Below are 24452 nucleotides of genomic sequence, written 5' to 3'. Positions count from 1 at the left end.
AACGTTAATTATTCTACATTTCCCGCATTGGCACGTGTTACATTCGGTTTTCGGTATAAAAAAAAGCGAAACTCGACTCTAATCACAGGCCGAAAGCCAGTTGTCTCAAGAGAGCTAAATAACGTTTGTTCAATGTCGACTTCGTCATATCAGACTGTAGCTTTCATTTCGCTCCTCCTAATAAACAGGGAGCGGGTTTTTAAAAACAAACAAACCAATTTATTCACCTCATTCAAAACTGTCCCACACAAAATGCTTACTGCTGAATACCTATCGCCGTCACGTCAATCAAAAACGCGCACCTGTTTTTTTTTTTTTTTAAATAGTATATTTTCCAACTGCACGTCGTGAAGGCTTCATTTTTTTTTTTTTTTTTTCACGGGCACCTGGGTTTTTTTTTTTTTTTTTTCACATTTTCAGGGTTTTTTTTCACATACCCCGAAAAACACTCGGGCAACGCCGGGTACCCCTCGCTAGTATATATATAAAAGCAAAAATGTGTGTATGTTCGCCTTTTTATGTCCAAGAAAGGCTTTTTTCAGAGAAGCGGTCGGTTAGCTCGCAACTTCTTAAAACTTTTTATATCACATAGAAATCGTAATATCTCCGAGTTAACAATGGAGCTCGCCTATCTATTTAATTTGCTCGACTTCAGGAAGATAAATATTCAACATTTGTTGCTCGCCGCATGTGGATTAGTCTTTTTCCTATAATAAAAGCAGCACTAATTCTGGCGGTATTTTCCGTCTATCAGCAGAAATGTCCAAAAGCAATCAGATTTGTCAATGTGAAAATATTTTCCTTATATCAAACAATTACTATTCAAATTGGACAAGGGGAGCTGGTCGTCCCCCCCCCCCCCAAAAAATCTTGGGGAAACAAAAATTAAAAAAAAAGCTCACCGTGGTGAATGAAATACTATCCCGCAGTCAAAGTTGACCTCATTAAGTCATTAAAATGTGCACCTGCCAAATCTAAGTAATTAAATAAATTCAAACGTGTTTCCGTTAGTATCTCGCGGTGGGTCAATGGTTAAAGTCGCACACTTTTTTTCTTTTTTTTTTTTTTTCCACACTTTAATTTCCAACTTCGCCTCAAGGGTTCGGGTTCGGTCCTCATACTCACCTACCAAAACTTTTTTTTTTTTATCTTAACCCCCAAGGAGTTTTGATTTACTCAAAACCACACACACCTCCAAACACCCAGGCAACGCCAGGTACCTTCCGCTAGTCTATATATATATATATATATATATAAAACGCAAAATATGTGTGACCATTTCGTGTATGTCTCGCAAAGGCTTTTCTTGCACACGGTCTGGGGTGGGGGGGTACGATCACTTACAACTGTTTCTATAGGCCGTAGATAATAATATCTAGGATTTGAGAACGCGTGTAGCGTATAGCTTTATTTACGTCGACTTTACAAAGTTATTGCTATTTTGGCTTCTCGCGTGTTGATTAGGCTTTTCCATATAAAAAGCGAAACTAATTCAAAGCTAAGGCAGTGTTCCCGGCAATCGCACCGGGAAACGTCCAGAAGCAATCAGCTTTGATCAATGTTGTATATCAGACAATTGATATTCAATCTGGACAATTGGGAGCTGGTTTCCTCCTCCCCAACATCTGTTGGGGGAAAAAAACAGTCAAAGTTTGGTAAACAAACCGAAACGCTGCCTTGCAGCAAAAGTTAACTGCGTGACTTCTATTTGACCTTCTTGATTAGGTCAAATGGAAGCAGCAGAGTTAACTTTTATTGCAGACACCTGTTTTTAATAGTTAAAAAAATAAATAAAACGCGTCTCCGTTGTATGTTGCGGTGGCGGGTTAACGTCGTACGGTTTTTTTTTGGTTTTTTTTGGGGGTTTTTTTTTTTTCACACTTTCATTTCCAACTTTGCCTCAAGTGTTCGGGTTCAATCCTCATACTCACCTACCAAAACTTTTTTTTTTATTAAGTTTTGATTTACCTCAAAACATCCAGGCATCGCTGGGTACCCCGAAACGCGTTTTTTTTTTTTTTTTTTCACCCCAAACACTGCACGGTGCCACTTTGAAGCAGGGGGCTACTATTAGGGACTTAATTAGCGGGGTCATTATGAAGGGAGATGAGTACAAAGATGTTTGTTAACATTACACTTGAACTTCTGCATATCAGTGCAGTTGGGAAAGCAGAATCCCGGAAGGGAGTTCCAAAGACCCGCAGTTCTGGGGAAGAAACTATTGGAGTAAAAGGCTTTCTTGCACCTAGGGATCTCTACTGTAAAGGGATGCGACTTAGTAGCTTGTCGGGTTTGTTGGGGGTAGTTACGTCGGGGAGGTACAAGTGTTAGCAGTTCGTCAGAGCATTCACCATTAAAGTATTTGTAGAACAGGCAGAGGGATGCAACATCTCATCGATGGGACAGAGGCTGAAGCCTAGATGACAGTTCAGGACCTATCAGGTTGGCGACTCTCTTTTGAACCCTGTCCAGGAGCGAGAGACAAGCAGCAGATGCACCAGCCCAGATGTGACAACAGTACTCTATCCATGGGCGAATGGTGGGCTTATAGAGGTATAGGATACTGGCAGGCGTAAGTAGTTTTCTAGCACGGTAGAGGGAGCCAACCTTCCTTGCAGCAGCCTTGGCAATGCTCTCAATGTATCTATTCCAGTTCATATTCCCTGTAAACGTTAGGCCGAGGAGTTTAAAAGAAGTACTTTCAGGCAATGTGTTCTTGGCCATTGCTATTGGTGGTAGAGAAGGTTTCTTGTAGTTATTGAAGGAAACAAGCTTAGTCTTAGCAGCATTGAATGTGACCAACCATTTTTGTCCCCATTCCACTACAGATTGGAGGTCATCCTCTAGTGTTTCTGCCATTTCCTTGGATATGTGTTCATTTGTTTTCCCCTCATATCTGTTATAGAGAGTGGTGTCATTGGCAAATATACCCATCTCCGAAACAATTTTATCAGGGAGGTCATTTATGAATATCAGGAATAATAGAGGTCCAAGGATAGACCCCTGAGGTACTCCCACATTTATATCATATTGTTTAGATGTACGACCGTCGAGGACAACTTTGATTTTTCTATTACTTAAGGATTTAATTACATTCTTCCAGTAATTCCATATGATCTAATTTTCCTTAGAAGACCATCGTGCCATACCCTGTCAAAAGCCTTAGATATATCAAGGGCCACCGCTCTACCCTCCCCTGTTTTATCCAATGAACGGTATATACGTTCAGAAACTACAGTTAAGATATCTGCTGTTGAACGGGCTTGCCTGAATCCATATTGTTTGTCAGTCAGGAGTTCTATAGAAAAGTAATATTTCAATTTTAAATGACTTTTTTTTTCTCTATAAAATTTTATAGTTGAACAAGTTTGATATGCATCATTTAAGATAAACTGCTTAGAAAGATAATACTGTCTCAGACTGATAGTTATAATTATTTCCTTTGGCAGTTTCTCTCAGATGAGAATAATTTTGTTAAAATATTAACAAGAATCAAATTTTGTTTATTTTTAGACTTGAAGAGGAGGAACAAGCAAGACAGAAATTACAGATGGAAAAAATGGCTGTTGACCAGAGAGTTAAAAAAGTTGAAGATGAACTTGCAATCAACATCGAATCAACAAATAAAGTAAGTTTTTTGTTGGTTAATTTTCATTTTAAAATGGGGTTTTCACTTTCCTATATTTATCTTACAATGATTTCCCACTTTCACATCAGCAAATGTAGGGAATATAAAAATGAATAACTTTTCAGTTAAGTTAAATCATACCAAAGATTTAAAAAAAAAAAAAAAAAGTACTTGATGCCTCCATACTAAATGCTTAGTGTTATTAGGTGAGGATCAAGAGTATTATAGTAATGCAGAAAAAGTAGCACCCTCCCTTACATCTATGTAGTAATGAAAGCTATTTGGGTCACCATTATTTACAGTAATCTTTTTTTTTTCTTTTCTATTTTTTTTTTTTTCTTTTTTTTTTTTTTTTTTTTTTTTTTAAATATAAATTGTTTTAGAATTTTTCATAGAAAAATTTTGTAACCAAGGTAATTTGGAGAAAGTTTTGTTTTACTTTGAGTGATGTCAATGAGTTAAGTAAAAATTATAATAATGTATACTTGATTAAAGTATTGTTTATCGCTGGAGGAATTATGTAGTCTTTTCTTGTTAAATCCTTATCAATTTTTCCTTTTGTTTCTATATTTTTTGTCGCCTTTTTTTTTTTTTATTAGCTTGGAAAAGAAAAGAAATACTTAGAAGAAAGAATGCATGAATTAACATCGAAATTGGTTGGAGAAGAAGACAAATTCAAACAACTTGGTAAACAGAAATCCCGTGCAGAATCATCTCTAGCAGATTTAGAAAATCAATTCCAACGAGAAACTCAGGTTTGCATTATTTATTTTTAAGATCAACATTCATTTTAAATATACAGCAGCGGGGGAACAATTATTTTATCAATTTTTTTTTTTTTTTTTTTAAATTTATTGAAGATTTTCAAATTGCCATTAAGAAAAGACATTGTAAATGACCACCGTTTCTAAATACATGGAAATAAGATTATAATTGTTATGCAGGCTTGCTATTATGTAGAAAAGGAAATGCATTTTGACATGACAATTCTCTTGTAACTTATGCATACAGTGGACATTTTTGAAATGATGTAGACATTTAAATTTGTTTTTTGGAAATGTAATATTTTAAATTTTAATGCAAAAAATATTAGATTTAAAACGATTTTGCAGAATAAAACCTGGTGGACAGCCATTTTAAAAATTTAAATAGTAATTAACCAGAAAAAATAACTAAATTATATTTTGCTTCCAGCAAACTTTCAAAAGCTAGCCATTAAAAACGTATTTTGCAAAAAATGAGAATTTGAAATGCCTAAGTATAAAATTTATATTAATTTTTTTTATCCTTCTCTTTCTGTTTTCATTAATAATTAAAAAATTACTTTTCTGGAACAATAACAAACTTTTCATCTTTAAAAGTTTTGGTATATAGATGAGGCCTGATAATTTGAACTACTTTTTTGGTTTTCATACAATGTTTCAGCTGATGTACCCTCTAATCTTCAGTAGTATGTTTTCAAACTCAAGAACCGGTTCAGAATTTTTGACTACTACTGTATCCATTATTTAATTGATGTGAGTAGATTGAAATTGCTCATTCTGTCACTTATCTGTCAGTAGAAAAAAAGTAATTTCATAGTATTATTATACATTAAGACAAAGATTGTTTAAAACTTCCAACATTCATACTAGGATAGTTCACATGGACCAATAGTTGAGTGTTAGTTCCAGTTTTTTTATTTTTTTAAGTGGATTATAACGGATAAATAAGAATATGAATTAACACAAGCCAATCTAGGTTGACATAAGAAAAATTTGCTCTCTTGTATTATGTAATGGTTTTTGTTTGGGGTTGATTAGAAGATATCCGTTTGAAAAGATCCACCTAAAAATGTTGAAATTTACATTGGCTGAATGTAACAGCTGAGATGAGAAATAGTTGTTGAAATAATTTTTTTAATTCAATTTTTTTCTTGTCATTTATTTCTTTTTTCTTTTTTCTATTTTTCAAGAATCGACAAGAACTTGAAAAAGTGAAAAGAAAATTAGAAGCTGATTTAGCTGACCATCGTGACCAGTTAAATGAAAAACGCGCTCAAGTGGAAGAAGTTCAATCACAATTAGCACGGAGAGAGGAAGAATTACAATCGGCATTACAAAAGTGATTTTTTTATTTATTTTTTGTAATAATTCAATATTTTTTGGTGCATTTCCACTAATTGTCAATTAAAAATTTTCTTGTGTTAAGCAATTAAATATCCTCAGTTACAATTTTGTTTCCTTTTGTTTTTCACCTCTAGATCTGAAAATGACAGTATAGCAAAGTCGACAACAATAAAACAATTACGAGAACTTCAAAGTCAAATACAAGAATTAAGCGAAGATTTAGATGCTGAAAAACAGTCTCGTGAAAAAGCTGAAAAACAGAAGAGAGATTTGAATGAAGTGGGTATATCTTTTTACCTATTTTTTTTATTTATATCTATAATTAAAACCATTTAAATTGATGAATCTGAATGTAAAATTTCCATCTGTTTTTTATTTGAATGACTAAATTGAATAAATGTAATTCAATTCCTGATCTTAAATGGAACACGTACATCAAATCTGTTGCCAAGGCCGCTGGAAAAATGGTGGGATCTTTCTATCGATCCAGTAGATATCTCACTGCTGATGCAATTCTCTATCTATATAAGAGCCAGGTACGTCCAAGGATGGAATACTGTTGCCACATCTGGGCAGGAGCTGCTAGAAAGGACTTGGCCTGTCTTGATAGAGTTCAAAATAGACTTCGTAGCCTCGTAGGAGCCTTTTCTCTTCCTTGCAACCTCTATCTCACAGAAGAGATGTTGCGAGTTTGTCTCTGATGTATCGTTATTTTCATGGAAAGTGTTCGACTGAGCTTCAATCTATGGTCCCCCCCCTCGCAAAACTTTCACAAGAAACACTCGTCTAGCTGTAAACGCTATCAATAATTCCCCCCACTCTTTATCTGTGCCTAAACCTAAACGTAGATTCCATGAACAAAGCTTTTTTATTAGAACTGCACGCCTGTGGAATTGTCTTCCGTTTTCCTGCTTTCCGGCTTACTACAATATGGTTGTCTTCAAGTATAACGTAAATAAGTTCTTGATGAGCCGTTCCATATAAGTTATCAAATTTAACAAATTTTCATTACTAATGATTATTATATTGTCCAATTTCTACTGTACACTCTTTAACACTTATCCTTGAGTGGCCTCTTGGCCTTGATAATGAGTTGATACCTATGAAAAAAAAAAAAAAAAAAGAAAAAGTCCAATTGTGAACAAGTTCTAATTGAATCGTCCCCCTAAGTAATCCAAGTTTCAAAATTCCCACTGTTTACTATGCTAAAATCACAATGACTAATGTATACCTATTAACCCTTATCCTCGAGTGGCCTCTGGGCCTTGATAAGTGGTGACACCCTTGTATAAAAAAAAAAAAAAAAAGATGGAACCAAAAAAGATTAGTGAAAATCTAGTTTGCCTATTAAGATAGATTTCACTTTTGCCAAATTTGCATAATTCTCTCCATGCAGGTTTACTTTTTTTTTTTTATCCAAAAATTAAATTGGTTGACTTATATGCATTGCTTTTTTTTTTTTTTTTTTTTCGTCTTCTGCTGATGTGAGACATTTTGTGAACAACTTTCAACTTTTCCTGTCTTGCCATTTCACTTCTGACGCCTGCTAGAATCTGATCGCTATCAATTGATGTTAGCCATGTCTTAAACAGCCTACCACATAGGTTTGATCTATAGGTATAAATGTGGGACACAATTTGGAGCATTTTGGATAAGTACCAGTGTGATGTAACCATACTCATCAGACGTTCTGCATTGCAATTTCTTATGGAAGAAAGATGCAAGATTGGCAATTTTTAAAAATATTTTACAGAAATAAGATATGAGTACTTTATAGAAAATTATAACCAATTTCTAAAATAGTTATTAATCTTATACAGAACTCATTTAATTTCTATTTGGGGGTGAGATGCATAGTTACTTTAAAATAAATTTTTCTTGTCAAGTATTGCAGAAATAAAAGTAAAGGTTCTGATGGACCAGATGGGTCTACACAACTAGTAAGGAATGAGAAAACACAAACCACTATATAATTTTATGCACATCTGCAAATGTTGCTGTTGGTAACTCAACAAAAGAAATCTGTAAACTCCTTCATGAATTGCTGTGGCACGTCTTCAACAGTTTCAGTATTTTTTTTAGAAATACTGAAACTGTTGAAAAAGTGCCACAGCATAGGTTCTGTCTAAGTTACAATGTTTGCTCTCCATTGTTGATAACCTATTACTTTCTGTGGAGGATTTATGTCAACTTGAGTTTTAGTGTTTAAATTCTTATTCGTTGTGTCTAGCCTTTTTTGTGAATGAAATATAGTTAAATTAACCTTCCTTAATTGAGCATGTTTTTTTTTCTTGCATAACATTGAATATTAATACAACCTGTAAAAATTCCAGTTATATTAATATTACAATATCCATTATCTGCTGTATATTGCTATCATACATTTTATAGATGTCTAGCGCTAACGTAAACCCCATAATATAGCACCTTTATTAAATCTGAAACATGTTTATCTAATTATTTTGGCTAATGTAGTTTCAGAATATATTTTGGTTATGGTGGTCTATCTCCAAAATCCTTTTAGTCTCTAGAATTGAAATACCTCACAAACGCCTACAAAGATATATAGCTGTGGAATTTCCACAGATCTTGCTAGTTGATATCTAATATGGAAAGCAATACCAAGATATTATATTTTTCTCTGATAAATGGTTTTTATTTTAGAAAACAAATTTGTGAAAGAATTTTTTACTTTGGGATATGTCGAAAGGCTAATAAAGAAAGCATTTTTTTTTTTTTTTTTTTTCATAAGGCCATGTTGAATGCGTTTTCATCCCAAACAAGGCACATTGCCATTTTGATGTAGGGGGCTACTATCAAGGACATAAGCTACAGGGGTACTATGTGGGGAGTTGGGCAGCAAGATGTCGGTTCATGTTACACTTGAACTTCTGCATGTCAGTACAGTTGGAAGCAGGAACCCGGAAGGGAATACCAAAGTCTAACGGTTCTGGGGAAGAAACTACTGGAGTTGAAGGCTCTTACATCTAGCGATCTCAACTGTGAAGGGGTGGGATTTTGCTTGTTGGGGGTATTTATGTCGAGGAGGTACAAGTGCCTGCAGTCCGTTGGAGCATTCACCGTTAAAGTACTTATAGAACAAGCAGAGGGATTCTACATTTCGTCGATGGGACAGAGGCTGAAGCTTAGATGACAGTTCAGGACCTATCAGGTTGGTGACTCTCTTTTGAACCTTGTCTAGGAGTGAGACTAGTAGCAGATGCACCAGCCCAAATACTCCATACATGAGTGAATGGTGGCCTTATAGAGGTACAGGATACTTTTGGGTGTTAGTAGCTTTCTAGCACGGAAGAGAGAACCTACCTTTTTCGCAGCGGTCCTGGCAATGCTCTCAATGTAATTTTTCCAACTTGTTTTCTGTGAACGTTAAAAACAACTTAAGTATTCTATTTTATTCTTTCAGGAATTGGAGGCTTTAAAATCTGAACTTGAGGACTCCTTAGACACAACTGCTGCCGTACAAGAATTAAGAAATAAACGAGAACTTGAAGTGGATAATCTTAAGAAAGCCATTGAAGAGAGTCAAAAACAAAATGAGCAAACGGCACTGGAATTGCGCCAGAAATACACCAAACAACTGGAGGCTGTCAATGAAGACCTTGATATGTTTAAAAAGGTAAAAAAAAAAAAAAAAAAAATTTATACATTTCAATTTTTTTGTAAATATTTTCATGCTTTGCTTTTGTTTTTTACAATGTAAATCTTTTCTTTTATGAAAATTTTGAGTATCTTTTCTTAATAATGATTGATAATTAAATAAAATGAAACTTACTCGGTTTTATCTACAATATAATTAATAAAGATGTGATATTTTTATTTATTATAAAATTTTGATAATACTTAATAAAAATATTAAGATTTATAATCAATAAAAAAGATAGAAGTATAAGTATCAATATTTAGAAATGAGTTTTTATGTTAATTTCTTGAAATTTATAAAACTTGCATCAGTCAAAACAATCTAGATTTATATATGATTCAAACTTTGACATCTTAAAACTACTGCCCTAGTAATTTGTTCTCTGCCTATTTGTTTTTGTCGATCGGTCACAAGTTTCTATTTGTGTATGAACAAATACCATAATTTTGTAATAGTATATGGATTAAAGCATTAACATGACAAAATTATAGTTTTATAACAATTTGGTTGAATTAATAATTTAATAAAATACCACCATAATAATGCCAAAATCCAAACAAAACTTTGACATGCAAGCAATGCCAAGTGCACCTAGTATAGAATGTTGTACTTGTTATAAATAGAATTTGAAAAGATTTACCATACTTCTGCAAGAATAAAAGGAAAAAAATACATTTTAACTTTAATGCAAATCTCTACATACGTTCTGCTGTTTCTTTTAATGATTTTTTTTGTTTTGTTTTGTCAGACGAAAGCCAGTTTAGAGAAGGCAAAGGAATCATTGCAAGTAGAGAATGCTGATTTAGCCAATGATCTGAAGCAGATGCAACAGGCGAAACAAGAATCTGAACGTAAACGAAAGCAGCTCGAATCACAGTTTCAAGAGCAAAATATGAAACTGGCTGATATTGAAAGAACAAAAAATGATTTGGGAGAAAAGTTAACGAAGATGCAGGTAACGTTTTTATTTTAACTTTACAAGGAAAGTAAGGAAAACTGCATGAAATTAACAGTTGAAAATTACAAATATTGTCTGCACTGTAAATATGACCTTAAAAACAGGTTGTACATATACTTTGTTTATAAATTAAGATATTGCAAAAATGATTTTTTTTTTTTCATTTTCCTTCAAACTCAAATTACTAATACTTTTCTCTTTAAAATTTCTATTTGATTTTTATTTTTTTTATTTTAAACAGACCGAATATGAACAAGCTGTTGCATCTCTTGAAGATTCTGATTCCTCCGTCTTGGAATTGAATCGTAAAGTTAGCAATCTGCAAACAGATCTTGCCACTGCCAAAGTATGTATTTTTTTTTTTTTTTTTTTTTTTAATAGAAAAATTATTTTGGCATTTAACTTTTTTCTTTTTTTTTTTTTTACTGAAAAGTCTATGGCAACTAAAAAAAAATGTTGTTTTCAATTTGAAACTGTTTTTAATGGCGGACAAAACATTTTCTCATTGAAGGAAGGACTTGAAGAAGAAACTCGTCTCAAGATGACAGCACTTTCAGATTTGCGTAATTCTACTGTCGAAAGGGAAGCTCTACATGACAAGTTAGAAGAAGAGGAAGAAAACAAGAAACAATTGCAAAAACAACTTGAAAAGAACCAATCTTTGGTAAGATAACATTTTTCTTTTACTTTCGAAAATATGTCATCCAATCGATTAGTTTTCACCATTTTTGCATAGTTAGATAAGCATAAACAAATTAAGATTTTCAATGAAAACTTTAGCTTGTTTTCCAGTTGGATAAAATACTTTAAAAAATGGTGGAAATTTTACCAATACTTGTGATTTAATGATTATTTATATGAAATAATTACTGCTGATCACCAGAAATAGTTTGGTTTCCCACTTTCCGAACTTAGTGTCATATTTCTCGCAGTGCAACAGAAATTAATACCATATCTCAAATTTAAGGAGCCTTTAGAAAATGAAATTTGGAAACTTGCTTAGTATCTACTGATGCAAATCTAAAATTTTTCCAAACGGTATGTGCACTTATGTCTCCTAAGACTCTTTTAAAATACTATAATAACACTGAAATGTGGGAAATATTTGATTATATTATCTAATACTTGTTAAACATTTCATTAAAAAAATGAGGTATGTGAAAATTAGGCTTTCAGTTGCTCTTTTGCATCAAGCTAAATTAAATATAGCTCACATTATCCACCTTTACGCACTATAAATTGTATTCCAAAATTTATGCTGATGAAACATTTTTTTTTTTCAGATGGCTGAACTAAAGAAAAAAGCTGAAACGGCTGAAAGCAGTCGCGATAGTGCCGAAGAAGAATTAAAGAAAGCTTTGAGATTGATTGAACAATTGCGACAACAGAATGCTGATTTGCAGGAACAAATTCTTCGTTTGGAGAAAGCAAAGAAAAAACTTTCAGAGGAGGTGATCATAATTTTTTAGTTTTCTGTAATTTGAAAACTTGCTATGTTAACAAATGTAAAAGATTTTTTAAATTTCAAAATTATACAGAAAATGAAATTATTAGATTCTTAATTTTTTGCAAAATTAATTTGAAAAAATCTGAAATGTATAAAAAAAATTTTAACTTTGGATTATGATGACGATTCTTATCTTGGATATTATTCTCGCATTTCGGTTGATATAATATTCTGATTTATAACTAGATCTGTGATCCAACGGATAAATCAGTTCTGACGGTTTTCTGGTGGGGGTAACAGTTCAATCATCAGTGTAGGTGATACTAAGAATCTAATTAAGAATTAAGATTCTACATATTCCTGGCTGATGGAATGAGAATAATCTACTCCTGTCAGTTACTTAAAGGGATAAGTTTGAAATTCCATACAGATTCAAGAATTAAACAAAGATCCTATAGCTTGCAAACATCTACCTGAAAAGGGTTGGAGGCTGCATCAGTAGGGCAGGTCGATTTTGGAACCTTGGTGAGGCAATGGTGATGATAGTTGGGGTTTGACAGAGAAAAGATCTACAAAAATATTTTTTTCAAAATCATTAACTTTGCTTGAGGAAATTGACTTAAAAAGTAGAAAAATTGAAGTTATTAAAATTTTTTCGCTGAATTGCCAAGAACATCCTGTCATCAAAACAAACCGTACTGTTAAGAAAATGGAATCATTATTTAGAATGTTTTAAACTACATTTTTAAATAAAATGAGTGAGGATAATGAATTAATAAAATAAATATTAACTGTAAAGGCAAAATTATGTTTTTTAAATAATAACGACCAAAGTTTGCTTTTTCATTTCAGGAACTTTTTTGGGGGTAGAAACATTTTAGATTTCACCATCACAAAATGCTTGTTATTGATATTGAAAATTGTTTGTTTATTATTTAATTTGAAAACATTACGATTTAGGCTTAATTATTTCGCAAGGAAAAACGAAAAAGACTTGTTCAAAATATATATTATATTTCAAGTGTCTGCAGTGAATTTAAACATATTCGTTTTATCTTTTTTAATTTGTTTTTCTATTAGGTTGGTGCAAAATTAGGTTGGTGCAAAAATAATGGCATTTTTTGACGTTCAAATGAACATCAAAACATTATGTTTCCACCAACCTAATATTTCACATCAAATTCTATTTGAAATTTTTATTAAAATATGGTAATACTCCAGTTTTATATTTTAAAAAAATCTATACAATTTAATTCTACACATTCTTTACGAAACATAACCACGTAAATTTTTAAGTTTTTCTACTTAATAAAAATATACTTTGCAAAAAATTAGTGTCAAATTTTTATTTCTATTTTCAGGGCGTAATTATTTTTAAGCAGTATTTTTCTTCTAAAATTATAGTTTTAAAATCAGATAGCATACAAAGATTAATACGAGTAAATAAGGAAACTGCTTTAAAGGTTTTCCTTATTTGTGCATCTATGTTATTGTGCTAAAATAATTTATTATTTAGAAAACCATTCTTAACATGGAGAAGGTAGGTTGTGTTGTAACTATTCTGTACTTTCGCCTAAAAATTTAAACAAATTTCATAAAAATTAAATTTAACTTGAAAATACTATTAAAAATAGCATGGTAACATAGATGCACAAGCACTGGTTTTTCAAACTCTAAATACTCGTTTAAAATGGCACAGCTATAACAAGAATGAATCTCTTTGAGTAAATTCATGTTATCGAAGGAGGAGCTAAAGTCTAAAAATGTCTAAACTAAACACTACTATGCCTCTGATTTGGTTTGGTCCTCTCTCTTCAATACATCTAATCCAACTCTACAAAGTTTTTCATTATTTCTTATAACTAGCGCTTATTTTTTTTTACATATGAAACTGGAAGATAGCCTAAAACAGTTTCCTTCAGTTATAATCCATTTATTTATTTTACTTTTCAGATTAGAATGTCAGTAAAAGCACAACGTTCAGTTTAACCCGTGGTTCACAAAATTTGCTGGTCCACCTTGTCGTTTGGATGAAACAGCATCTTCAACTTCACAAGTTATCCAGTTTAGTTATTTCCTCAAAAATGGTTATCCCCACTTAAATATAGTGGGATTTCTATGTTAATTGCTAAGGAATTAATTAGTATTTGGCAAGTAAGTTAATCCACAATTTCCGTTGGGGGAACATTATAAAGGACAGAAGGTCAATATATTTTGCTATAAGAGGGCCAAACAGATTGACAGGAAATATCTTGCAGCAACCAAAGTGAAAAAAATGAAGGAACTGCAAGACAGATTGTTTGATATATTTTCTTGTAGCTGTAAACTTCCTGACTTGAGATGTGATGAATTTGCAGTAAAGTGCAAGGCAGAAAATTGTCAAACAAGGTACATAATCTGCACTTGTCCTTCTAACAAGGAGGTAAAATTCTATACATTCACCTGCAATTATGTTCCTTTTTTGTGGAAAATACAATAATATATTGGTATTTATGTATTCTGGCTCTATTATTAAACATGCAAATGTTGCAATTTTCAGGTTCCACTAGAAGAACTGCCATTTAGAGCAATTTTTAAATTAATTGATGGAACAAGAAAAAGTCTAACAACATTTATTGGTCCTTTGGGGAAAATTTGTATCAATAATTATCAAGATTTGCCTCAAGTAGAATTCTAAAAAATAGTGTTCCTCCCGATCATAATTATCTGACAGCAGTAGAAACAAATAAGTGTGAAGACTAGTCTACTTTTCGAGAGTATGCTGTTGGCATTTCTCAAAGTTAAACTAAGATATGCAGCTTAGAAAATTGGGCCCTTGAATCAAGCAAGATGGCTAATATAAGCCACAAGGTTAATGTGTTTATGAACCAGAAGTGTCTATCATCAAGCACTATGATAAATTAAACATTCTGGTCAAATTTATCATCCAAGTGTATGCAGTTATTTGGTTTGAGATCAAAACCGACAATTTTTTTAACCAACAGTATATTTTAATATGCTTCATAGAACAAAACAGTTCCAAATATAGTGCTTTTGCACTACTTCCGGAAAATATATCAATGATAAACTTCCATTAAATTTTATTAGTTTTCTCAATTTACCCAAACAATAGTCAGTTTTATTCATATTTCATCACAAAAATATAAAAAATAAGTGTTTTCAAATAATTTTTTGGGGGGTTTTTTTCCGGAAATAGTGAACAACTCAAAAAAAAAAAAAAAAAACACTGAAAAAGCTTACTGCTATCAATTTTGCAGTCAAACACTGGTAAAATTTGATTGATTTTTTTTTAAAAGTTGTATATGGGCAGGAAGCAAGACATAGATACATTATTATAAAGTTATCGTGCCAGCAAATTAGACCTTCATTTTCCTCGAAAGGAAAATATACAGAACAATTTAGTTCTATTATGACAGTTTATATTATTGTTTAATAAAAAAAAAAATACATGGTTCTGTAACTTGTATCATGTTACAGAATTACAATATTGTGAAATTTAAGACTTAGTTGCTAATTAGCTTTTTTTACAATTTTTGTTTAATCAATGCAGTAAAAGTTGAGATATTTTGCTAGTTGTGATTCATAATTAAAATTATAATTCATGTATTTATTTTTCTTTCAATGTATTTCATATAAATATATCAATTTTAATTGGATTTTTTTATAAAAATAGTGAAATTTCAAAGTCAGTGTTGTGAAAAATACTATGGAAATGTAGAATTTCTCAGCATTTTTCTATACGATTTTTAAAATTAAATGCTCAATTTTCTGTTTAAGATAGGAATCTAATTTTTGGTATCTGTTATCACATCAAATCCCAACTATCATCACCAGTGCCATGTTGATTTTCTGAAAAAAGTTGCAAATCGACCTGCCCTACTGCATCAGCTAAAATATGAGAACAAAAATCCATTAAAAAATGCTTTTTTTCTTACGTCCCAGTTGGCTAGCAATTTATCAATGTAATCATTATTAAAAGGTTAAAATAAGCAGTGAATACATTTAATTTGTATATTTATCCCCCCCCCCATTAGAAAATGAAGAAAAAAATTGTATAAAAAAAATGTTCATATCTAAGTTTCTTTTTGGAATTAATTTTTTTTCATAAATATTAGTAAAAAAAGAAAACCTAATATTTATAAAAATGAAAATTTAATTACAACAGAAAAAAACTTAGATATGAATATATATATATAGTTTTTTTTTTAAATATATTACATTAGAATGTTAAGATAAAATAATACATTTGAATTTATGAAAACATTTCTTGTATGTTTTTATTTCCAAATGATGTTGAAATGTCTTATGATTCCAAGAATGAAATTTAAATTACTTTAATTTTTACTTCAAAATTGAATTACTTTTGGGGTTTTTTCACAATTCCCTCTATATTGAAAAACAAAAATAAAGAAAAATCTGTACCTATCTATTATGAAACGAAAATAACATTCCAAAATTCACATAAATTCAGTAGTTTTATTTTTAAATAAGAATCAAATTTTATGTGTAACAGAAAAGTGTCTGCCTTGTCTGCCATTTTAAAAACAAAAAAAGAAAATCAAATTTTATGAGTAATCAAGGAGCTGTATAACAAATTTCAAGAAATGAAAATAACTTAATAATGCAAACTAACAAGATTTATTTTGTAATGTCTATAAATTCTCATTAATTGCTTTTAAAAATAATTTTCTTTATAAAAATAAAATTACTTAATATACATAAATTTTGGAATATATTTTCATTTTATCATTCAGATTTTTCTGAATTTTTTTTTAATATAGGGAGAATTCTGGACAAAACCTTAGAAAAATTATATCTTCATGAAAAAAACATCTAATTTTGATAGTAATTGTCTGTATTTTTGAGATGAGGTGTTTTTATTGATTGAGATTGTCGGACTGACTTCCTCATCTTGTTTGTTAACGTCACAACGTTTCGGCCGTTTTGCCCTCCGTCCTTCATCAGGTGTTTTGTATCGAACTGGGGAACCGTTTGTTAGGAGTCTCGAACCCAACCCATTATTATTATTATTATTATGGGGGTACCATGTTCGGACTAATTTTGATTTGACATTCTATTTGAGATGTTTTATTTTTCAGAATGAAGATTTCCGTGTTGAACTTGATCAGCAAATTGCGCAAGTTAATGAGTTAACAAGAAAACAGGCAAAATTCGATCAGAAACTTGCTGAAGAAAAAACCATTTCAGAACGGTAAATGTTTTTTATATTTATGGAAGGTATTTATTTAATCCTAAAGAATAGAAATTTTATACTAATAGAAAAGAAGGAAAGGATAATCTTCTGTCAAACTCCTTTACCTTTATGGCATAAAAGGTTTTAAAATTCTTAGCAATCCCAATTATTACAATTTGGTTTAATATATAATTTAAATGATTGAAAAATGCAGTAATAATTAAACTGGAAAAATTATTTAAAACAAATGATAAAATTAAAAAGTGCAGTGAAAGTAAGACTCCAAGGCAATCGTGCGTGTAGTTAAGTTTCTGTTCTTCGTGTAAAAAAACTTTTGTTTTTATTTTTTGTCCAAGTCTCATAGTTGCAATTATTGGTTAAATTTTTTAAGAAAACCATCTATATATTAATACGATAGCATGTGTTATTTTCTGTGTCACGCTTACATTCGGGTCGTTTATGTTCTTCCATTTCTTGTAATAAATAATTTTACCATAAATTCTTCAGAAGTTTTGGTTTCGATGATAGCTGATGGCACTCAAGCCATTTAATTTTTTCTATAAATAATTTTACTGAGAATTCTTCATAATATTGGTTTTGGTTTTGATTATAGCTAATGGCACTCCAATAATCTATTTAATTATTCTATCAAGAATTCTTCAGAAGTCTTGGTTTTGATTTCAGCTGACGGCACTTAAGTCCTATATTATTTTGTATAAATAATTTTATCAAGAATTCTTCATAAATTTTGGTTTCTATTATAGCTGAAGGAACTAAAGTTTTTATATATATATATATATTCGGTTTCACTTCAAGCTGATGAACCCAAGTCATGTTTTTTTTTAAATCACAGCTTTATAACATAAAAATCGATAGAACATTAACTCTATAATAATATATACAGTCTGCAAGAAATAGAATATCATATTTAAGCGTACTTTATGACTGGGCTACACTGGGCGTCCCTGCTAACTTAGATAAATACTTTTTCAGTTTTAACAAAAGCTACAATATCAGAGTGTCATATATTACATATGAGTCCCCTGCTGGAAATTCCACGGGTCCTACTAGTTATGTATTATGTTCATTAAAATATTTGGTTGTGGTACAGCATTAAACTAGACAGAATCGACTTTTGCCAACAGAATTATATAAACAGTGAACAACGTTCCAATAGGAATGAAATATTTTAACCAAAAAAAAAATTGTTTTTTTTTTTTTTTTTCTTGACAAGAAATTAAAAAAAAAAAAAAAATAACTGTTAGAATATTTTTCAGAAAGTTTACGTTCAGCTTTTGAACTAAACAAAAACTGAACTGTTTTTTATTTTATTTATTTTTATTTTTTTTTACTCTAAACTAACCTTTTATTGCCGTTGATCATTTACTTGACATTTTTTCTTTGTCCCCCCCCCTTTCTCTGCAAATTCTTGACAATTGCTAATTTATAAATTAACTTGTCTGTTTTTGTTGCTTTCACATTGGATAAGCTCTTCAGCATCTTCCATCTGTTTACGTTAAGTCAGAAGCTGAACAAAAAGTCTGTTTTGTCTGGTTAAAATGCTGTACCATATTAAATATTTAACCAAATTGCTCAGATGCCTTGAAGTATTTTAAAGAAAACTTGAAAATTACATTAAAAATTTTTTTACTTCAATTTCAGATTTGTGATTTTATGATGGCTAAATATTGGTTCCATCCATTGGATTCTTTTAAATAAGTTTTTTTTTTTTTTTTTTGCTTTGTAGGTTAAGTGCTGAAAATGAAAAATCACAGCGAGAAGCTAACGAAAAATCTACTAAAATCATGAATCTTATGAAAGAACTTGAAGAAGAACGTGAAAAGTCCGAGGACATGGAAAAGAAATGGAAAAAATCTCAAAATGAATTAGATGGACTTGTTTCATCAGTTGATTCAGACAAACGCAGCGTTAGTGTTTTTTTGTTTTTTTTCTTTTTCTTTTGGGGGGGGTGCTTTACAGAAAAAAATTGATAAAAACTTCATTTTAATTTTTTTTTTTATTAAAGTTTAATTAATTTTTGGTAAATTAGTCCTTTTCAAAGTAAAATAAAAATGAAATACTTTATTTTTTTACAAGTATATGTAAACAACCTGGAAAAATATCTGCTCTACAGTAATTAAAAAAATAAACAGAATAACCTAATTTTGACTTGAGCGAGTCACTTTTGTGTATAAATTTATCACTCACTTGTAAATTATCAACGTGGGTCTCATTAAAGTAACAGGTCAGAAGTGAGACCTAAGTGAAATAAAGGCTTTTACTCAATTACAGTGAGTGAGATTGGATTGTCTATATAAGGGGTTTTAATTTTTCACTAAAACTTGACATACCTTTTCTCCATGATTTTTTTGTTATGAAAGCTAAACATTTTTTGTTATTGTAGGTGCTTGATTTGGAACGACAAAAGAAACAACTCGAAAGTCAGGTTCAAGAACAAATGACTCAAATAGAAGAATTAGAAGATGAACTCCAAACTATGGAAGACAGCAAACTAAGAATGGAAGTAACTATGCAAGCAGAGATTTCTAAACTGCAAAAGGAAGTATCTGGTCGTGATGAGAATGCAGATGAATTTAAGAGAGGACTCCAGAGACAGGTGAGTTATTTCAATTCCATTTGGGGAAAAACCTCATTAACTTTCTTACATTTAAGTGCCCTTCTCTTAGGTAGAAACTATATAAATATTAACTTTCAAGGTAGTGTGGCTTTATCCAACCAATGCATCAACTTTAAGACTAAAACTTCAAACCATCAGTTACCACTTACTGAAAAGTCAGTCTTGTCCAGCTTGCCAGTTGATATAATGTAGAAGTTTGACTTTCAATAAAGAATTTAATCCCACTAACAGAAGTACATACCATATTTTACTTATGCTCTCATGTAAGGGAGGAAATATATTTGTTTATATATTAGTGATGGGACGATTCCAATATTTTTCCTGATTCCGATATAATTATTGATTCTGATTCTTCATAAATCTCTAAATATTTAACTATAAAATTATTTTTCCCAATTAACCATAAAAACATGTTAAATGTGCATATATTTTCTCAAATGTAAAAATACACTTGTGTGTGTATAGGTGGTGGGGGTAATTTATAGATTTTAGTGTTACTAGTAGTTTAATATCAATAAACATTTATTTTATTATTAGTACCAGCAGTGGAAAGTTTTGTTTTAAACAGAATCAAAAATTTTTTAAAATATATAAAATAATTGTTTTGGCATCGAAAAATATGCACAAATTTTTCTGAATTCGATACCCCAAAAAGTTCTGATTTTTCCAATTATGATTAATCGTCCCAACACTAATATATATATATATATATATATATAAAAATATAAAGCTGGATGTCTGTGTGTCTGTCTGGTCACGAATAGGCTCCTATATGGTTGACTATTTTAAAAAACTGATCACATATAATGATAGATGTATTGAGACACAGGAATGGGTATGTTTGATCCTGCAGAACGGTGGTTCATTAAAATTGTGGGGTCTGCGTTCGTGCCTGGTCCACAAAGTATGGAAATAAAAAAATTTAAAATTAAAAAAAAAAAAAAAAAAAGTTTACAAATGTTTTTGATATAGATGTACATAATATTTTAAGTATGTTTTAACTTAAATAGGGATGGTATAATAAAATTGTGGGGTTTGCGTTCGCGTCTGGCCTCCATAGAATGAAAATAGGCACAAACTTTAAAGACTTTTCATATCTATCTGCGTAAGTATACTTTGATAATTAGGTTTCAGTTTGAAGAAATATGGTATGATAAAATTATGAGGTGTTCGTTCGCACCTGACCTCCATAGAATGAAAATATGTCACAAAGTTTAAGAAGATTTTTTAATATAGATCCACAGAATATTGTGATAAGTGTTTCAGTGTGAACAGGTATGGTATAATAAATTATGGGGTTTATCTATTTTATTTTTACTTTCATCATATTTTGCTTTGGTTTTGATACCCCCTAAATTGAAGCTATCTCTTTACAACCCTTCCTTTTGATAACCTATCATACTTTCATAAATCAGTCCATTTTCTGTAGGCTGTTTTTGAACGCAGTCAACGACGGGTACTTTTGCTAGTATATATATATATATATATATATATATATATATATATATATATATATATAAATAAAAATATTTGCCTGTACATTTACAGATGTTTTAATGGGAGCTTTTTTCTTACAATTGTATTAGAAGGAATGAGAACATTTTTCTTTTGAAACTGAACATGTAATCATCTCGTGAAAAAAAAAAAAAATTAAACTGCATACAATGTTCTATCAATTAAATTTTAAACTTTTTTTATTTTAAGAGTTAGCTAGGCACTATGACCATAATTATTTAATCGAATTTGACACAATTCATATGAATCTTTCATATCTGGTCCACTGTAATATCTAACATCTACAAACACAGCACAAAAGTTTTATATATAAGTAAATAATTGTATGTCATATTCTGATGACATTTTCATTGTTTTCTTACGGAAATTCCAAACAGTTCCGTGTAACTTAACAACCAGAAATAAGCATGTAATTCTGAGGATTTGTCAGGAATTCAGTTCATCTGAAGAAATCCTCATACAAAAAATGTACAAAAAACTTTCACATGCATCTTGCATAGAATCTAATTTCTCAAAGAAAACACTGAATTTATCAGTCGGCCATCTTGAATTGATGTTATTTTAGGAATGTAATGCACTTCCAATACCTAAATCAGAATGTGATGCATGATCGTCCCTCTTAAATGCTTTTAAAGAGGAAACTTCATTGGTTTATCCATGCTATATGCCGCAACCCAGGAGAGTTCATCTATGAAGCAATAGCATCTAAGTGCACGTTGAACCTACCTCTGGTTTGTGGTGTCTGCTACTGGTCTCCAGATTGGCTATCCACCATTATCTTGGCCGCTGTGGACTCGTTCTTAGTCTGCGTTCATCCGACATGCTATGTGTTCCAAAGGACAAGGCAGCTCCACTCATTCTGAGTGAATGTCGCCTCAAGTCAATTAGGGCACCTTTGTGCATGACTCCAATTGGAGATCCTAGAAACCTTCTTTCCATCCAAATATTACACATGAGCATATGTGGGTAGATTTCCCTTGATAAGCTCCACTTTATCCATCAAAGGGACTTAACACCATAGAACAATTATAGTTTGTTTGGAAAAGTTTGTTTCATTTTGTATAAAAATAAGTGAAATAAAGGATTTTCCTCCATTACAGTGAGTGAGCTTGGATTGGCTATGTAAGGGGTTTTAATTTTTCACTAAAACTTGACATACTTGTTGATTTGTCTTAGCCAATACTTTTACTAGTGTTTTTTTTTTTTTTTTTTTTTTTTTTTTTGTGAAGTTGAAAGAACTGGAAGCTGAAGTTGAGGATGCAAGAACTCAAAAAGCAGCAGCAGTTCACAGTAAAAAGAAACTGGAGAATGATTTGAACCAGTTGTCTGAGCAAATGATTGCGGTGACAAAGCAAAAAGAGGATGCGGTGAAACAAGCTCGCAAGGCCAATTCTCAAATGAAGGAGTATCAACGGGAAACCGAAGAGGCCCGTGCCGCACAGCATGACGCAAACACAGCCTTTAAGGATATGAAGAAGAAAGTAAAATCCTTAGAGGATGAGTTGGCTGTGATGCAAGAGGATCTTGTTGCGGCTGAAAGGGCTCGCAAGAATGCTGAGACCGAACGAGATGAGCTGCAAGAAGAAATTGCAAGTGGTTCTTACAGCAAGTAAGTCTTTCTTTTCATACTTTTAGTTCTAATTGAGAGCATCGGTGGATGATTTCTCTCATTAAAACACTTTCTTTCTCTTTCCTTTAGCTGTCTGCCTTCTTTTTTTTTCCTTATTTTAGCTGTGTGTGTCTCTTAATTTAAAAAAAACATTCTCTTCAAGATTATTAAATCAGATTTTCTTGTTCCATTTTCTTTAAATGCCATTATTTGGGTTTGTAAGCTTCTTAAAACTGGAATTTGTATCATTTCAAAATGTCCTTTATAAATTATACTTGTAAAATCCTTAAGAATTGAATTTGATAAAGTCTGTAAATATATTTCACTTTTTTCATTTTTCAAGTTTGTATATTTAAAGTTTTTGTAATTTGTTACAAACTATTTTACATTTGGGGATTGTATGACTATACAAAATTAGTTAAAAAGAAAACTTCTTTTTCTTTTAAAGGTCTGAGAAGAGGTAAGAGTCTGACTTGTAGTTTCCCTTTTCTTTCTTATATATATATATATATAAATGTGTATATATATAATTTTTATTTTTAAATAATATGTCTTTGTTGTGAACTCATGTCTTCAATTTTGATTGGTGCTCCTCCGGTGTGATATTTTGTGTTCTCATATATTCTGCATGTATAATGTTATGCAGTGTAGTGAAGTGGTCTATTCTAATTACTTAATGTATGTAATGTAAAGTGATTGACATAGTGTTTCCTTATGCTTCTTGTGTAGGTCTACATTAAGCGAAGAGAAGAGACGCCACGAGTTAAGAATATCTGAATTGGAGGATCTTTTGGATGAGGAGCAAAATAACAATGAAATTCTTGTTGAAAAGAATAAAAAAATTAATGCTCAGGTAATTTTTCAACTTTAATGTTTTGGGGGTTTTTTTTGGGTTTTTTTCAAGATCTCATTTTTCTTATATTGAACAGTACTGACCCAGTGTTGCCTAGTTATCTATTATGTTCAAATTTATTTTGTAAATATTTCTTCCATAACTTAGGTTTTCTATCTAAACTAAAAAATCAATTAGGAATGTTAATTATTAAAAGAATAAGTAATTTTCTTCTCAAAACTGATTGTTTTATGTGTTTAAGAATGTCTCCACATTAGCAACAAGGTTCTCACAAACTTGAAAAGTCCTTTAATGTTTAATTTTGCCTTGAATTGTCCTTGAAAATATGGAAAATGTCTTGGAAGGCATTGAAAAGTGTATTTTTTTTTTTATGTCCAGTAAAAATTTATCAAAATATTAAAAATAAAATCAGATAAATACGATTAAATTTATTTGTAAATATTGAAAATAAAATCAAAAATAAAAATTGTATATTATCGTGAATACAAGAGTTGCGTCCCCTTCTTTTCCATATAAGAGTAAAGGGACGTAACTCTTATACCGGAAGTTTAAAAATCAATGCCCACTGTCCTATTCCTTTGTCAGACAGTTGTCTTCTCTAAACCCAAGACTAATGACCACCAAGCAGGTATCGTGTAGAAGGCAATTTAAAAGTGCATTCAACATTCTTCTGCACAACAGGAAGATGAGTGATAATGTCCTGAAAGAATATGATACTTTTCTTGAGCAAAGACCTGTCATTGGATCTGAAAAATTTGTTGGGTTTAACCACAGGATTGAAGATGACAGGCTAGACCGTTTGCAACCTACATGACTGATATTTGTTACAGCAAACTGTTTC

At 31.1% G+C, this 24452-nt stretch overlaps 1 protein-coding gene across 3 annotated transcripts in view; it reads left to right on the top strand.

The window, feature by feature from the left end:
- LOC145249619 (uncharacterized) overlaps window positions 1-24452 on the top strand; it is a 156806-nt gene that overhangs the window by 115507 nt on the left and 16847 nt on the right. For all 3 annotated transcript variants that reach the window (XM_080111346.1, XM_080111348.1, XM_080111347.1), the window contains 14 exons: window positions 3514-3628; window positions 4228-4383; window positions 5583-5731; window positions 5871-6015; window positions 9161-9373; window positions 10146-10352; window positions 10597-10701; window positions 10867-11019; window positions 11639-11806; window positions 16902-17014; window positions 18744-18924; window positions 19401-19613; window positions 22379-22758; window positions 23488-23611. In XM_080111346.1, coding sequence (XP_079967472.1) covers window positions 3514-3628; window positions 4228-4383; window positions 5583-5731; window positions 5871-6015; window positions 9161-9373; window positions 10146-10352; window positions 10597-10701; window positions 10867-11019; window positions 11639-11806; window positions 16902-17014; window positions 18744-18924; window positions 19401-19613; window positions 22379-22758; window positions 23488-23611 — 2422 coding nt within the window. The remainder of the gene's footprint in view (window positions 1-3513; window positions 3629-4227; window positions 4384-5582; window positions 5732-5870; window positions 6016-9160; window positions 9374-10145; window positions 10353-10596; window positions 10702-10866; window positions 11020-11638; window positions 11807-16901; window positions 17015-18743; window positions 18925-19400; window positions 19614-22378; window positions 22759-23487; window positions 23612-24452) is intronic.

The sequence above is a fragment of the Euprymna scolopes genome, chromosome 28, assembly GCF_053919585.1.
Source record: "Euprymna scolopes isolate OS-2025 chromosome 28, ASM5391958v1, whole genome shotgun sequence".
Taxonomy (NCBI): domain Eukaryota; kingdom Metazoa; phylum Mollusca; class Cephalopoda; order Sepiida; family Sepiolidae; genus Euprymna; species Euprymna scolopes.
Note: the sequence above shows the minus strand (reverse complement) of the source record. Positions and strands in the feature narration are given on the sequence as shown.